We start from the raw sequence: 15847 nt of genomic DNA on the forward strand, positions 1-15847 counted from the left end.
CCAGGGGACCCCAGGCACGCTGTTGTCGAAGCAGCACCCGGACTGGAAGCACTGGTCACTGCTGATGCCCGGGAAGCCGCAGTTCACCCTGCCCTGGGGGCTTATCCGCGAGCACCGGCAGGGGGCTGCAGAGAGAGCCCGGCTCAGCCGCCGCCCCGCACCTGCCCCAGGGGCCGACGGGACACCCCGGCCCAGGCCGCGCCCCCACCCTGCCCAGCCAGGCCGAGTCCTCTGGTGGATGGACAGGCCTTGGCCAAAACAGTTTTATTAGTTAAAGGAAACACAGCTTCAGGGAAGAGGTGGAGGACGGGCCCAGGCCAAGCTCAAGACCAGGCTGAGCAAGATGGGACTCGGGTCCCCGCTCCTGCCCCAGCCCCACCAAGCCGGCCCCAGCCCTTGCGGTCACCACCGTCCCGGGAGGCCTTTCCGGAAGCGTCCAGGCGTCCCTCCCGGAAAGCGCGTGGGGACACAAACCAGCCTCGCGGGCAAGGACCCGAGAGGTAGGACGCCTGTAGCTGCTCTCCAGCCAGCCAGCCCGGCTGCTTTCCTCTCTGGGGCGCGCCCGCCGAGGGAGGGCGGGGGACAGAAAGCAGGGGCGCAGACCTCCCCTGGCTGGAAGCCTTCTGGGTTCCCGCGGCTCCCAGGAGGCCCATCTCCCCGCGGAGGACCGCAGGGTCACTTACAAGGCTTCTGAGCCCCCGCCAGGGCGCACAGCCCCAGGGCCAGGAGTGCCGCCAGGAGTGGGATGCCCAGAGCTCTCATGTCCACGCAGCCGTCCGATGCTGCAGCCGCCTGCGGCCTGGGCTTTATAGGCGCCCGTGTTTGCTCAGCAAGCACAGATAGGCCTCCCGCCCGGCGCCGCCCCGCGCCCTCTGGCTGGAGCAGAGCCGAGATAGCCGCCCGCGGGAGCGAAGTGGGGACAAGACCGCCGTGGGCGAGGGTCGGGCTTCCGGGGTGCCCCTGCCCCTGCCCCGCGGGTCGTGCCAGGATGCCAGCGTGGAAAGCTGGCCGTGCTCCCGTCGGCTGCCAGTGCCCACAGGGTCACGCCCAGGAAGGGGGAAGCCTTCCCCGCAGCGAAGTGCATGGCCGCCGCGGGACTCTAAGGGCACCGGGTGCAGGGCGCCGGGGGAGGGGAGAGCCCGGCGGGCAGAGAGGAGGCTCCCGGGGCCGTGCCCGGGGCCACTCGGGAGGTCTCCTGCCCCTGCTCTCCTCCGGGGAGGGGTCTGCTCGCATGGAGACAGGTTGGCCGGGGAACGGCGGCCCAGGTGAGGGCAAAAGTCACCGGTTCCCGTCAGCAAGGCCCTAAAATTCACCACTTTTTGCCTCCCTGGGAATTCCTTGGGTTTCTAGAAGCCAGAACCCAGCAGCCCCTTGTGCCCAGGTGTGGGGTGGATGAAGTTGCCCCTGTGATCCTGGGTGGCGTGACCCGCACTGGCCAGGAGGCGTGGGCGCTGGCACGCTCGCCCGTGACCACGGACACCTGGGCCAGAGCGCGAGGGGTGTGAGCGCTCACACCTGTGCCCGCAGGCGAGGCTAAAGCCGGCGCAGCTCGGCGGGGGCCACTCTGAGGGGCGCCCACGAGACAGAAGGCCAGAGAGGCCGGAGGGAGAGCTCACAGCTTGGGGGGCTGGGGCTCGGCTGCCTGCCTCCCAGCCGCCTCCCGGCCCCCTGCCGGCCGCCTGCCCACCGGGCCCCCTTCCCCGGGAGAGGGCTCAGTCTGTCTGCCGTGGGCTCCACCAGGCTGAGGCTCGGCGGGAGAACGGAAAGGAGTGAAGAAAGGGAGTGGGGGGCGCGCCCCAGAGGAACATGAGGCCCTCGGGCAGGAGGCGCAGGGGGCCCTAAGTCCCCCACGGCAGCGTCCCGGGAGCTCGCCTGCAGGTTCCTCACTAACTCAAGGAGCCCAGAGGCTCAGGGAACGCGCAGGCTGCAGCACCGGGGCCACGCGGGGGCCTCCGCACTGAGCCTGGGCCGGCCCTGAACGAGCAGGGAGCGGCCGCTGCACAGTGCAGGGCGCAAGAGGAGCCTCAGGAGCCGGAATTCCGCCCTCAGGAAAGTCTTCCGTAAAGAAAGGCAGAATACTTTTCGAAAATAGGTTTTATTTTTCAGAGCAGTTCTAGGCTCAACGCAAAGTGGAGCAGAAGGCACAATGAACTCAAAATGTCTTCCTTTTAGATGAGCAAACGCTGGGGGCAGCTGTCATGGCAAGGCTGTGCCAGGGCCTGAGTTCTGGGTGGCGCCGCAGTGGCCCAGGGCCTGGCGGGGCCTCAGCCAGCTCCTGCCCAGCCGGACCCGCTCCAAGCCCTGGCCACCTGTCCCCCCGCCCCACCGCAGTCGCGCAGCTCACAGTCCAGTCCCCACGCGGACAGCTGCCGCCTTCCAAGCTTACCTCCTCACGACCCGAGGGGCGAAGGCCCCGTATGGGCTTCCTGAGGGTCAACAGAGGACCCCTGAGGAGCTGGGCCCTCCCCATGGCCCAAGCACCGGGCGCTTCCCTGACCCTACTCAGGCTGGCCCAGGCCCCTCCCCCTGCCACGCCACTGGCCCTCGCCCACTAGCACCCGTGCCAGCCCCCAGGTCAAGGGTCACTTCCAGGAAGCCTCCCTCATGCCCCCACGTGTACACTGGCCCTCACACATCTTTGCCCAGGATGCCCACGATGGGACCGCACCCACACTTGAAGTGGTTTTCACTTGTTGCTCCCTTTTATCAATTGTGCGAAAGCAAGCAGCTGGCACTCCGCAGGGGGCCAGCCCGGGGCCACTCAGGGCCTCCAAGGCCCCCGGAGGCCTGAAAAGGGCAGCACCTCATTTTTATGCATTTCACACAACTGTGGGGCCGGGGAAGATGTATTTATTCATGCTGCAAGAGTCGAAGTACAGGCCAGAGATGCGGGCATGAGAGGATTCACCAGAGACAGAGTGGGGAGCACAACAGGCAGACTGACTGAAATCCACTGCTGAGGGAGCAGCGGGGAGACAGGAGAGGTCTGCTGCGCCGTGTGGGTAGCTCCCTGGCCGGCCGGGGATTGAACTTGTGCTGCAGAGGCTGAGGGTAGCTTCACAGTGCTATGCTTAACCCCTGCGCCACCAGGGAGGCCCCAGGAAAAGATATTTTTTAAATCAATTTAGTGCCCCTAAATAAAGAAGAGCCCCTAAACAGAGAGGGGGGCTGGCCAGCACGAACTCTCAGCTCCCTGCAGCCCGGAGTCTGGGGGCGGATGGCCAGGCTGGCCGCAGGATGGACGCGCTGATTCCCAGAATTAACTTGCCTGCAGCAGGACACGGCGCGGCTGGCGGGGACGCAGGTGAGCCGATGCTGACGAGAACTTGGAGAGGCTCTGGGAGGGTATGAAAGTGGGGTTGTCCATACTCTCAAGATGTTCTTTTTGACAGGTTACCCCCAAAGAGCTTTTGAAAGTCAAATTCAGCTGTTTTTTGGTAGTTTCACTTGATACGTTTTGGCAACTTCCTCCCTCTGAGTCCTCCTGCTCCTTCAGTCTGTGGTGGGGTCTCCTAAAACCACGCTCCGGGGAGGAAACGCCCCAGCGTGTCCCCGTGCTGCGACCCTATCCCCCCTCCCTCCCCAGCCCCTGGGCCCTTCCTCCTGCCCTTCCGACTCCCCTATCCGGGCCCAGCAGGTCTTAGCTGTTGTGCTTTCCCGCCGTCCCCTGCGAGCATGTCCAGCGTGTGTCCCTCTGTCCCGACTTGCTGGCACACACACTGCAGCTGCTTTCGCGCCAGCCTGGCGTGTCCTCTTCCCGGCACGGCGGCCGCGTCCTCCCGCTCAGTCCCCCCGCGCGGGCACGGGTGGTTTCCAACCTGGCTGTTGTCCTAGCGCTGCAGTTGGCGCCGCAGGGCACGTCATTTCTGAGCAGCTCCGTGTGCGCTGACCGGGTACCAGGAGCGGGTGTCGGGTCGCGGTATCTCCGCTCCTGGCTTTCCAGGCGAACCCAGGTCTCCTTCCAAAACAGCTGCACCGCTTGCGTTTTCAGCAGTCGTGGCGCAGGGCTCCATGCTCCCCGGGAGCTGGGGACATGCGAGGGGTGTAACCGGACACACACATCCTGGCACAGGGCTCCGGGGATGGGCTGCTAACTCCTGCGCTTTTTGGGGACATTTGAGTCAAGATTCATATGTCTCTTTTGCCTCACTTTTGTATCTGAGGGGATGCCGTCGTGTCTGAGGGATGTTGTCGTGTCTGGGGGATGCCGTCGTGTCCGGGGGATGCCGTCGTGCCTGGGGGATGCCGTCGTGTCCGGGGGATGCCGTCGTGCCTGGGGGATGCCGTCGTATCTGGGGGATGCTGTCATGTCTGGGGAATGTCGTCGTGTCTGGGGGATGCTGTCATGTCTGGGGGATGCTGTCGTGTCTGATGCTGGCCGATTAAAGACCTAAACATAATGAAAGCATCAGGTGACCTAATGTCAAGGGAAACACTACTTAGGAAGAGCGGGCAAGCTGTCATGCGTTCTCTGCTTTTTTTTTAAATAAAGCTTTATTAAAACACGGCCCTGCCCTGCATGTACATGTTGTGCAGGGCACCTTCAAGCCAGATGGAGAACAGTGACTCTATGTCCCATAGAACCTATAATGCTTACTATCTGGCTCTTTAAGAAAATGTCTGCCTAGCTCTGATTTTTTTTTTTTTTAATATACAAGAGCCGGGGTACAGACCAGATGCGCAGGAGGGTGAGAAGATTCACCAGAGACAGAGTGGGGAACAGAACAAGCAGACTGATGAAATCCACTGCTGAGGGGAGCAGCGGGTGAGACAGGAGAGGTCTGCTGCGCCATGTGGGTTGTTCCCTGGCTGGCCGGGGATCGAACTTGTGCTGCAGAGGCCGCGGACAGCTTCACAGGGCTGCGTTCAACCACCTGCGCCACCAGCGAGGCCCCCTCTGATGATGTTTAAAAGTTGATTTAAAAAAACAAAGATGGAGGAAAGTATGTGTATTTTAGCCCACCCACCAGCGTGCTGTTACAGAAGCGGCTCCACGCTCTCTCCCCTCTTCCGTAATCTGGCCTTGAAGTGACAAACTCAGTTCGCTGATGGCTGGAGATGCTTCCCCGCGAGGTTGTCACATTCTTGCACGTCTTCCGAGGGAGACGGTCGCTGGGCCATGACACAGGCCCTCCGGGGAGTTGGAAGGCCTCCAGCCGCCCAACGCAAGGTCCTCTCTCCCCACGCTGTGCCCACAGATAAGCCCCAGCCAAATACCCTCTTATCGGGGGGCCAGCAAGATTCCTGCTAATCCCTGAGTAACGGGATTAGTAATCTCACTTCCTGCAGCCCCAGAATCAAACAAGTCAAACAATTCTCCTCCCAAGAGAAGGTGGGGTGCCGCGCCCCTGACACCGCAGCCCGCCTCCCACAGCTCGGGAGCCCCCTCCCTCCCAGGGCAGCCCTCGTGGCCGTGGCTCTCCCCTGAAGTGATAGGATTTGACCAACTCGGCCCTTTCTTCCCAACTATCTTCTCAAGGATGTTTGTGCAGCAAACACGTGGGGAGGGTGTCTCCCTCTGGAGCAAGGCCAGGCCGGCTCACCACCCCTTCAAGGTTTGAGCCCCTGGAGCGGCCGGGGCTCCTCTCCTGTCACACAGCCCCGGTGTGACACCCCTCAGCCCACAGTGTCACCCAGGGGGCTGCGGGCAAGGAAGCACGCCCACACCCCCGGCTTGCTGTGCTGGGTGACGAGCACTTGCTCGGAACCAGGCACTCACCCTGGGCTGGCGTCCGCAAAGCCGGGCTGTGGGTCAGTTCCTGGCCCTCTGAGGCCTCAACTAGGCCAGATTAAGCGGAGAAAGTCCTTTGCTTCAGAATAGATGTTCTGTGTTAGGTTCACGCGGCCTCACTGTACCAAACATGCATATAAGCATGTGGAATCTTGCCTAATTTTACCTGCCAGCCCCAAAATGCCCCACTCGGGGCAACATTAAGAGCCAAGAAGAGCAGTTGGAGATAGCTGTAAAGTGGCACCATCAATCCCTCACCATGAATGTAACCTGTGCTCAGAGCTTTAGGGGGGATGGCTCCCGGCAGCCGCTGACCCCGCATGGGCGGCGCTGCTGGACTGTCTGTCCACTGGGGGTGTCTCTTCCCTCTCAGCTCAGGCGTCCTCCTGACTCTCACCACTATTTCCGCTAGCTGCCCTTCCCACTCCCACAGACAGGCCAGTTTTGTTTTCTTTTTTTTTTTTTAAAGATTTATTCATTTATTTATTTATACAAGAACCGGGGCACAGGCCAGAGGTGCCGGAGGGTGAGAGGATTCCCCAGAGACAGAGTGGGGAGCAGAACAGGCAGACGACAGAAATACACTGCTGAGGGGAGCAGCGGGCGCGACAGGAGAGGTCTGCTGTGCCCTGTGGGACCCTCGCTGGCCAGCCGGGATGGACCCGGCGCTGCAGAGGCTGTGGGCAGCTCCACAGCGCAACGCTCACTGCCTGAGCCACCAGGGGAGGCCCGACAGGCCAGTTTTCTTAAGCTAACAATATCCTTCTCCATGAACCTACAAACAGGCTCTTAAGTCACAAGTTGGCTTCAAGATTTGGTTCCCGGTCTGGTCCTTAGTGCAGTGTTTTCTGAGCAGAGCCCTTTGTTGAGTGGGGAAGGATCGAGAACTACCAGCTGCAGCCCAGAAGCCCGGGGCTCCCATCCAAGTGCTAGAGCCAGAGACTTGATTAAATCCAAGGACAGGCAGGAGCGAGGTGGGCCAGCCCGGGCGCGGTGGGAGGACCACTCCCCGGGTGGGGCCCCATGCCCCGCTCCACCTGGGCCTTCGGGCTGTGCCTGGTGGCGAGGCCAGAACTGCGGTTTGAGCTGGGGCCAGGGGGAGGGCGTCGGGCAGCACACGCCTTCCTGGGGAGGCAGGTGAGAACCAGGCCACGCTGAGGCCCCGTGACCCGCAGGCTGGTGCAGTCAGACGGGGCTTCACACAGACTGGTGGGGCCATCGCGGGGGTCCCGGGGCCGGCTCAGGGCAGGGGGTTTCAGCCGGAGATGTGCAGTCCGCCCCTCACGGCTCGCCTGGCCAGCGCACAGCTCTGGTGCCACCGCAGCTTCTCCACCCGTTTCATCCCGGGCCACCGCCCATCAGCGCATCCCTCCCACCACCATGTCTCACGGGCCCCGAGGTGGCCACATCCCCCCAACACGCTTCCAGGCTCACAGGTCCCTGCTGTTCTGCTACCGTCTGCAACAGCACAAGCCGCACCCGCCACTACCCCCAGATGCCCCCGGACACCCCCAGGCTGACGCCCCCAGCTCCCAGCCAGACCCAGGCTATAGGCCCCCACTACCATCCCCACCCCTGCTGCCTACCCCCCGCCGCCAGGCTGCCCTTGGCCGCTTGCAGTCAGGCACCACCTGGCCCATGTCCCCAGGCCAAAGCCCCAGCTCCCAGCTCCTCGGCCAGGGGCCTAGTTTGGGGTTGAGCCGTAAACAGGTAGCTGAGCTCAAACAGGGTTGTAGTTGGGGCCAGTCCATCCTGACTGGGGTCCTGAGGAAAGGTAAGGACACAGGCCCGCCCAGTGCCCGCCCCGTGAGGACACTGGAGACACCACCCAGGAGAAAGGCTTTGGGAGCTAACACGCCTGGGCCCTGGCCTCAGCCTCCAGGACCGTGGGACAGCGCGTCTGCTGGGAGGCCACAGCCCAGCACTTTGCTGTGGCAGCCAGAGCAGATGGAGGCACCAGCGCGGGCTGAGGAAGAGGGGCAGTGCTGCGTGACCACAGGGTATCCCTGGAAGCCAGGGCAGCAGCCCCGCCACCTCGAGGACTGCCCCTGTGCCCCTCTCACACCACCTGCCCCTCAGGCCACCACCTCGGCCCCCCGGATGCATGCAGGGTCTGCGCCCACACTGCGAGTCTACAGCAGACCTGACACCCAGGAGAGACTTCCTGAGCCTCTGTCTGAGGAGCTTCAAGGACATGGAAATTTCCAGAAGGTCTCCTGAACTGGGACCTTCCTGGCAGCTCTGCCAGTGCCTGGCACTAAATGGGCCAGACCAGCATTCAGCCACACCTCGGTGGAGCACAGAGGACGTGAGCTGGTGCACAGCCCCACACACCGTCCTGACGTAGGAGCCGTTTCCAGACGCTCCGAGACGCCCGCGCGGTGTGCACAAGGTTACAGGACGCCTATGCCACCGCCCAGAAATTCAGTGTTTTCAAGGCTCCTTGAGCTGACCTCTGACATCTTGTCCTCACCTGGTTTCCTCAAGACTGGGGAACGGAGGGGCTTGGCTCTTTGAGAGCTGTGTGTGCATATGTGCCCGTGCGTGTGCATTCGTGTGCGTGCACGAGAAACCCCCGAGCCCGTCCGTAGGACCCGGCTTACCCAGGCCCTTGTCTGCATGGCCGTCCTGGCCCCACGCCCTCCCAGACGCCTCAGGGACTCCAGGCTGCAGCAGCGTCCACTGCACCCTGAAGTCCTCCCCGGCCGCCCTGGCACACCGAGTCGTGACTTAGGGACACCTGCGGTCCGGAGTGGTAGTGCGGGGTCCTGAGCGGCCGGCCCCCTCCCGGGCAGCAGGCTCATGGCCACGTGGCTGGGAGGATGGGAGTGGGGTGGGGGGAGCTGCAGGTGAGGCTGGGGTGGGTTGTAATGCCAGCCGACACCCCTGGGCTGCGGGAGCATCTGGGCGTCCAGCTTACTCCCCTCTCCCCACTCTGTCATCTCGCCAGGTCCTGCTCTGAGCCTAGTGAGGAGGCTGCAGGCTCCCTGCCCCGCCCCCTCGGCCCCACTGTGTCAGGCTCCCTGCCCTGCTTCCTCGACCCCATTCTATGTCACAAGTGTGACCTCTGCCCACCCCCAGAACTCAAGGCTCACACTGCCTCCCAACACAGTGTTGGGTGCCCTCGATCTGCTGGGGGTGTTCTGGGGCAGCCCAAAGAGGGGCGCGGGGTGGGGCCTCCAGTACTGCCAAACACTTCTCAGCACCACATGTGCCGAGGGCCTGAGGCTGAAGGGCAGGACCTCCACGAAAGAAGCTGGGTGACGCCAGGAGTGGGAGAGGGGAGCGGCCTCCCTTCTCTGAACAGACCAAGGGCCAGCCTGGAGGACTGCCCTGAGGACTCTTACCTCCAGCAAGAGCTCACCCTGCCCATGGTGGCTGGGCACGGGCTTGCTGCTCTGGGTACAGGAATGCTGTGTGTCTTGGCAATGTGTTGTCAAGGAACGGAAATCTACTTCACAGTGATTTTATCCAAAAAGGCATTTGGGTTTATTTAATTCAAAATCTGGAGGTGGGTGATGCTGGGGCCAAATCCGCAACTGTGGGATGCCAAGCCTGAAGTTCTTGGGCACTGCCTCATGATCACAGAATGGCTGCCTAGGGCACCGTATCACACCCTCATTCCACAAGTCATGGGCAGACTGCAGGGACAGACCAGGCCACCAGGCTTATTTTACCAAGAAGGAAAAGTCTTTCTCCAGAGCCTCCAGGGAGATGCCTCCTCCCGCCTGTGGGCCAGAGCGGGTGGCATGGCCATCTCCAGCTGCAGAGCAGGCTGGGAAAGCAAGTTGCCCTCCCCCTCCCCATTCTTTATGAGTGGAAGTTCAGGGGAGAAAGAAGGGCCGTCATGGATGGTGGGGGTGGGTGTCCTGAAAACGGACCTGCTACAGATGCCACATGGGAACCCACCTCTCTGGGGGCAGGGAGGAGGCACAGGGCACCAGCCAGCTGGACTCCCAAGAACCTCCAGCCCCACCACAGGTGGACAGGAAGCCAAAGGACACAGCTCAACCCCTCACAGTCGGGGTGTTGAGGGGAGGCCCCCATCAACCCAGCTAGGGACGCAGCAGCAAAGGGGGGTGAGCTGAGCAACTGCCCCCCAGGGAGCATTGCTACATGAGTTGCAGGAGTCACCAGGACAGGCTGCCTCTTAGAGGGGACGGGACCACGAGGGTGTGTGCCCCTCTGACTCAGCCACGTATCTCAGGGTGCTGGGTGGCGGCCCGCACCTGCGTGTTCCTGACCCTGCAGGATCTCTGATGGAGAGCAGGGCTGACGGTCTGGAGGGGGCGCCCACCCCTCACTGTCACTGCGAGGGTGGGGGGTTGGGGGCATTTGCCTAGTTCTGCCCTGTCCTGGGACTCTGCTAGTCCCCAAGAGTAGCAGCCACCTCGTGGCCTCCCTGTCCCTCCTACCCAGCCTCGGTCGGTGACAAGACCGAGCCACTGAGACCTCCCATCCTTCCCCTCCATTCTAGTTTGGGGTTCAGAGCGGGGTGGGGGGCGCGGCAGGGCTCCTCGAGCTGGGGCTTCTCCACAGTCTCACATTTCCACCCTTTCAGACGCTGCGCTTCAGGCTTCACCTCCTAAGGCGGTTCCACGCGGGAAAGTAGAGGACCCCAAGGGTTGTCTTGTTCCGTGGCAGTCGGGGCATCCACGCCACTGGTTAAGGGCCGGTGGAGTGTGGGGGCCCACTCTCGAGGGTGGACGAGGCCGCGGCCCGAGGTGGGCACAGGGACCCCGCAGCCGGCCTGCCGGGACGCACCCCCTGGAGTCCCACCCGCCCCCTGCCTCGGACGTGCCACCCAGGACAGACGCCAGAGGCGAAGCGCCTGCAAGGAAGGAAGCTTGTTTGTGGTTTTGCAAAGAGCTGAAAGCACAGAACATTCATCTCCTTTAATTTTAGGCCAATTTTGAGATCAAGCAATCAGCATCCACGTGGGCCGTGGGGTGCGCCGGGTGGTCCTGGCGTCGGGGCTCCTGGCGTGGGGCCATCTGCTCCGGCGAAGCCCCCTCTAGAAGACGCAGTCCTCTACAAGGCGAGAGTGTGCGGGAGGGTCAGTGAGAGAGGCGGTGCCTCGGCTGCTGGTCATTAGACACTGACCGGGGAGCATCACGGGGCAGTCCTTAGAGTCAACGCGGCTTCCGCCCCTCCCACCCCACACCCCTTCCCCCCGTGCCTGCAGGGTGCTTCCGCCCCTATGGGGTGGAGAAGCCCAGGAACCAAGGTGCAGGAGGCTGCACCCCTTCCTCTCCCCACCCCCACCCCTGAGCCCTGCCTGGCTTGAGCTGCCCCGCTGCCCCGGTCCTCCGGCCATGGTCCAGGGTCAGACCCAGCTGGAATGCGGAGGGCCGTGGCCCAGTCGCCGTCTCGCCGATGCCCAGCCCCAGACTGCCCGGACTTAAAGAGCCCGTGCCCAGGCCCGCAGCCGCCTACCCTCATCTGGCCCCAGCGCCCTGGGGTGGAAGCACCAGGGGAACCCTCGCACGCTGTTGTCGAAGCAGCAGCCTCTGTCTGCACAGTCCTGAGGTGTGACGCCGGGGTAGCCGCAATTTTCTCTTTCCTTGGGCTCCATCTCACACGTCCCTGGAAGGGTGGGGAGCAAGAGGCAAGGGTTAGGGCGGCGCGCGGGCTCCTGGCTGGGCTCCCCACACCAGCAGTCCTTCTCAGTTACTTCTGCAGCTCGGGACAGCGTCGCCCGTCCGCTCCAGGGATGCAGGGTGACAGGATTTGTCAGTTTTGTGCCCACTTGGAAAATCTGGCCTTTACCCACTAGCTTCAATGAACAGTTATTAAACTTATTCACGAATAAATGAATATCAGGGCCTCCCCGGTGGCGCAGGCGGTTGAGCGCCGCACTGTGAAGCTGTCCGCAGCCTCGGCAGCGCCGGTTCGATCCCGGCCGGCTGGCAAGAATCCCACATGGCGCAGCAGACCTCTCCTGTCTCCCCGCTGCTCCCCTCAGCAGTGTATTTCTGTCGTCTGCCTGTTCTGTTCCCCGCTCTGTCTCTGGTGAATCCTCTTGCCCTCCCACGCCTCTGGCCTGGACCCCAAGACCCCAGCTCTTGTATAAAAATAAATAAGTCTTTAAAAAAAAAAAAAAAAGAATATCAGCCAGAGCTGTGTGTGTGAAAAACAGGAGCTGGCACAGAACAAGCAGCTGGTGAAGGTCTCCAGGGTCACGCTCACGCCTGACCTGTGGTGCGTGATGGGGACCCAGACACAGAAAATAGAGACTTGCTAGAAGCTAACGTCCAGTGGAGGAGCAGCAGGTGACTGTGAAACAGCACAGCACAACCATCCCGGTGAGCACAGGGCAACGTGGCTGAGCAAAGCAAGGTGGGCTTCCTGTAGGAGGGGACTGGTTGGGTTGGAGGTGTGGCCATTTGCAGGTAGGATGGAAAGGACAGGATCGGGGGTGCGGAAGGCCAGGTTGAAGGCTCAGTGGGTGATTTCAGCTCCAGAGCAAGGCTTTAACAGGGGAGCGAATTTCACCCAAAGCAGGGGCCCATGGGTGCTAGCAGGCTCCCGCATGATCCCACAAGTGGTGTGGGGTTGGAACTAGGAAGCAGAGTCTAGAGCTCAAGAAGGCAAGTGCCTTGGATGGGGTGTGATAAGTGGGGCGGGGAGGAACAGTGGGGCGGGGAGGAGCAGTGGGGAGCCCCCCTCCACCATCTATCTGGGGCTGGGGGCTGGGCAGAGGCACAGGCTCCCTCTGCTCAAGGACAGGGAGGCCCTGTGGACCTGGCCGCCAGCTGGGCTCTCTGAGGCCTGGGGCCAAGGCTCCGTGGTTCTGAACCTGAGTCTCTCTCCACTGCAGATGGAGGCAAGAAGGGGGGGCCAGGATGAAGCAGCAGGAGCTCGGCCGTCCAGCAGGGCTGGGAGGAGGGGCAGGAGGGAGGTGGCAGAGGCGGGCGGGCCAGATGAGTGGGGGGGGAGGTCAGTGGGCACAGGCTGGCCTGGACCTGGGCCCCAGGCCCTCTGCACGCTGGGCGCTCTAGAAAAAAAACAGTCCATCCAGGACCCACTTCTCCCAGCTGGACAGGGCGCCCAGGCTTCCTCAGGGCGGGAGGTGGGCAGGTTATCTGGCAAAATTCCCACGCTGAGCCGCAGCTTGCTTTGAAGAGAAGGTTCTGGGGCTTTGCAGCAAAGGTCTGGACCTGTCTCCCACTGTCTGGTGGGCCTGGTGCAGTCTGCCTGCCAGGGCCCGGCCCCACCTAGAGGCATTGTCCACCCGGTCAAGGGGGCAGCGTGTGCGTGAACAGGAGGCTCGCGCAGAGCCCCAGGGGCGGGGCGGGGCTGGGCAGCCCGACCCCTCCCAGCTGTCACTCCTAATCCGGAGCTGACAGTCCCCAGGCCGCTGCGGGAGCCGCTCCTGCCTGCCCGCCTCTGCCCCACACGGGGGCGGAGCGGAGACGGTTTCCGCTGGGGGCGTCACTTGGAGTCGGGTCTTCTAGACCCGTTGTCGCAGGATGGTGACCCTGGCTGACCCGCGGCAGGTGGAGCCCCGGCCGTGGGGCAGGAGCAGGCGGGTGGCGTCGGGCCCCTGCGGCCCAGGAGGGGAGCGGGCAGGCCTGGCCAGCCCCTTCAGCCGCGCAGCAGCCGCCTTTTCCATTCGAAGACACACGGCCTTGCCCCAGGCCGTGGGGCCGGCTGGCCCGGGGCCCTGAAAAGGGCCGGAAGACCCACGGAAATCACGCCTTTAACCCCCTTCTCCCGCAGTCTCTCAGGAAACTCCCCTTTCGGACATGCGGCAAGTTCCTCCCCATCCCTCCCTTTAAAGCCATGTCTGGCGCAAGTAAGTGGCGTTTCCCCGACACTGACACTCCGTTTCTGGGCTCTCGGGGAGAGCACTGGGCTCCCTGCTGGCAGGGAAGCAGCCACGCCTCCCGCCATCACACTCGCCAGGGACAAGTCTCAGTGGGCTGTGCAGGGGAGGAGCCCGCGGGACCTGCGGGAAGCTTTCGGGCTGCCTGCTCTGGAGTTAGAGCAGGCCGTGGACATCTGTGGGGCCCAGGGGGCAACCCCCAGGGTGGTCTGTCTAGGGCATTTGGAAGAGCGCTTTTTAGCTCCCCCTCAGAGGCAGCTCTTTGAACTGTGATTCTTCAGAGCTGCATAATATTCCAGGACCCACCCCCTCTGCCTGCCAGCCTCTGCCTGGTTTTACCCCCAATACCTCCCGTGAGGCTGTGCCCTGCACCGGGGCAGGGGTGTCTTACCCTCCATGCCCTGGGCCAGGCTGCCAGCGGCCAACACACAGACCAGGAGCAGGACACAGACCACCTTGGGCTCCATGGCGCCTGCTACCTTCCTCACTCTACTCAGGAAGGACCGAGCAGGGATGACAGCCCGGCCCAGCCCTGGGCTTTATACCACCGGCCCTGTTTGCTCAGAGAAGGTGAGATGACGTTTGCCTAAGGAGGACCCTTAGTCCTCTCCGGCCAGCGGCTCTGTTGCAGGCGCTCCCTGCCTGGACACGCGTGCTGGGCTCCCTGGGCCGGGCGGGGAACAGCCCTCCTTATCCCTAATCCAGGCACTAATCTGCGCCTCCCGCCAATGTCAACATCACACTCACTGACAGTGATTCACGGCCGGCCAGCAGCCAGCTGGGCTCAGGGTCACTAGAGACTCAGGGGAGGGGAGAGGCGCCCACGGCTCTCACGCCCCTGTAGGGGGATCTCAGCTGCTCTGGACACTTGTCCAGCTGTGCCCGGCCGGAGGGCAGGGGAAGGCCAGCAAGACTCTGCGCGCCCCCTCCTGGAACTGCACCCGGAGGGAACCAGATTCCACAGCCCAGAACTTCTCCCTGATTTTGCCCTTGGGGCGGGGACATTTCCCTGGCAACGCTTGGGTGCGCACAGGCCCTTAGGTCCTTCACCGGGTCTGCGCCCACCCAAAGGGGCTGCCCTGGGGGTGGCATTGACACCGAAACTTGCAGAGGAAAGGGGGGCGTTTTTTACCTATTTATTGAATATTCTTTTCAACTTTCCCTTTCCAGTCACCGTGGAGCCTGTGCAAACGGAGATGTGTGAACAGGAGCAGCTCGGGCAGCCGAGGGGCTCTTCCGCGCGCCCCCTCCCTGGCCCGGGGCTCTCTCTCCCTGCCCGGGACACCGCTGTCAAGACGGCCCTCCGCCAGCTCCCGGCCCTGTCCCACGTCTCATCCACTGCACCCCACAGCCCCTGCCCCGCCGGGCCGGGACAGTCAGGCCATCGCCACCGCCCTGCTCCAGAAACATCGTTGAGAATGAGTGGATGGCGAACAACGGGACAATGTTTCTTCGGTGAGACGTCAGCTCTGAGGAAATGGACCTGAGTTTGGAGAGACACTTAATTTCTGGGCAACCTCGGAAATAAGTCCTGGCGGCACCATCCCCCACCTCGGGCCCCAGGCCTGGCGGTGCTCATGATGATGGCGAATTCCAGGTCTCCCAAGACCCAGGCCCAAATGGGGGTGCTCAGGAGTGGGAGGGGAATGCAGGCCAGCTGGGGGCGAGGGGGTGTTCACAAAAGTCGCAGCTGCAGACTCAGCCCAGCGACGCCACAGGGCCGAGGCAGGCCCCACCGCGGGGCAGAGGAAACGCACTGGGGCACCTTGCTTGTGGTGCCTTTTTACAAGGAGGAAGCTTTTAAGTAACTGCCAGGAGCAGCGGCTGACGCCATGGGCCTCCCGCAGAACCCAGGGACACATCTTCCAGGGGTGGCCAAGGCGATGCCCCCGTGCGGGCTCCAGGGGTGCACAGCCCACGAGCGAGGTGCCCCCAGCGCGGTTCGGGGCAAGGAATCACAGCACCATCCAGAAAAGTCACCGACCTTGCCCAGGCCAGGCAGCCAGCACAGCGGGAGCCTGAAGGGGCGGTCAAAGCAGCAGCCACCGCTGGACGGTCTGGGGAGCCCAGAGTGGTGCCGCCTCAGCTGAGATGCAGCGTCCAGAAACCAAGCCACAGAGGTGGGAGCGGCTTTTCTCATGATCAGAAGGATCATTCCCTCGAAGAACCACTGTCTCCAGGCCCGCCACGGGGCCTGGCCGGTCGGCTGGCGTCCTCCGGAAACATGTGCTCGGGCAGCCGGCAGCCAGCGGTCTGGGGCAGAGCGGGTGTCCCTGAAGGGGCTGGTC

General features: G+C 63.1%; 1 protein-coding gene across 1 annotated transcript; it reads right to left on the reverse strand.

The window, feature by feature from the left end:
* Window positions 1-10664: 10664 nt before the first annotated feature.
* TFF1 (trefoil factor 1) lies at window positions 10665-14026 on the reverse strand (the record flags this gene model as incomplete). Its single annotated transcript, XM_084231666.1, has 3 exons — window positions 10665-10762; window positions 11168-11317; window positions 13951-14026. 3 exons carry the CDS (start codon window positions 14024-14026, stop codon window positions 10746-10748), a joined length of 243 nt encoding a protein of 80 aa, XP_084087792.1. The 3' UTR covers window positions 10665-10745.
* Between the last annotated feature and the right edge of the window lie 1821 nt (window positions 14027-15847).

Source organism: Talpa europaea (genome assembly GCF_964194135.1).
Source record: "Talpa europaea genome assembly, chromosome: 4".
Lineage (NCBI taxonomy): Eukaryota > Metazoa > Chordata > Mammalia > Eulipotyphla > Talpidae > Talpa > Talpa europaea.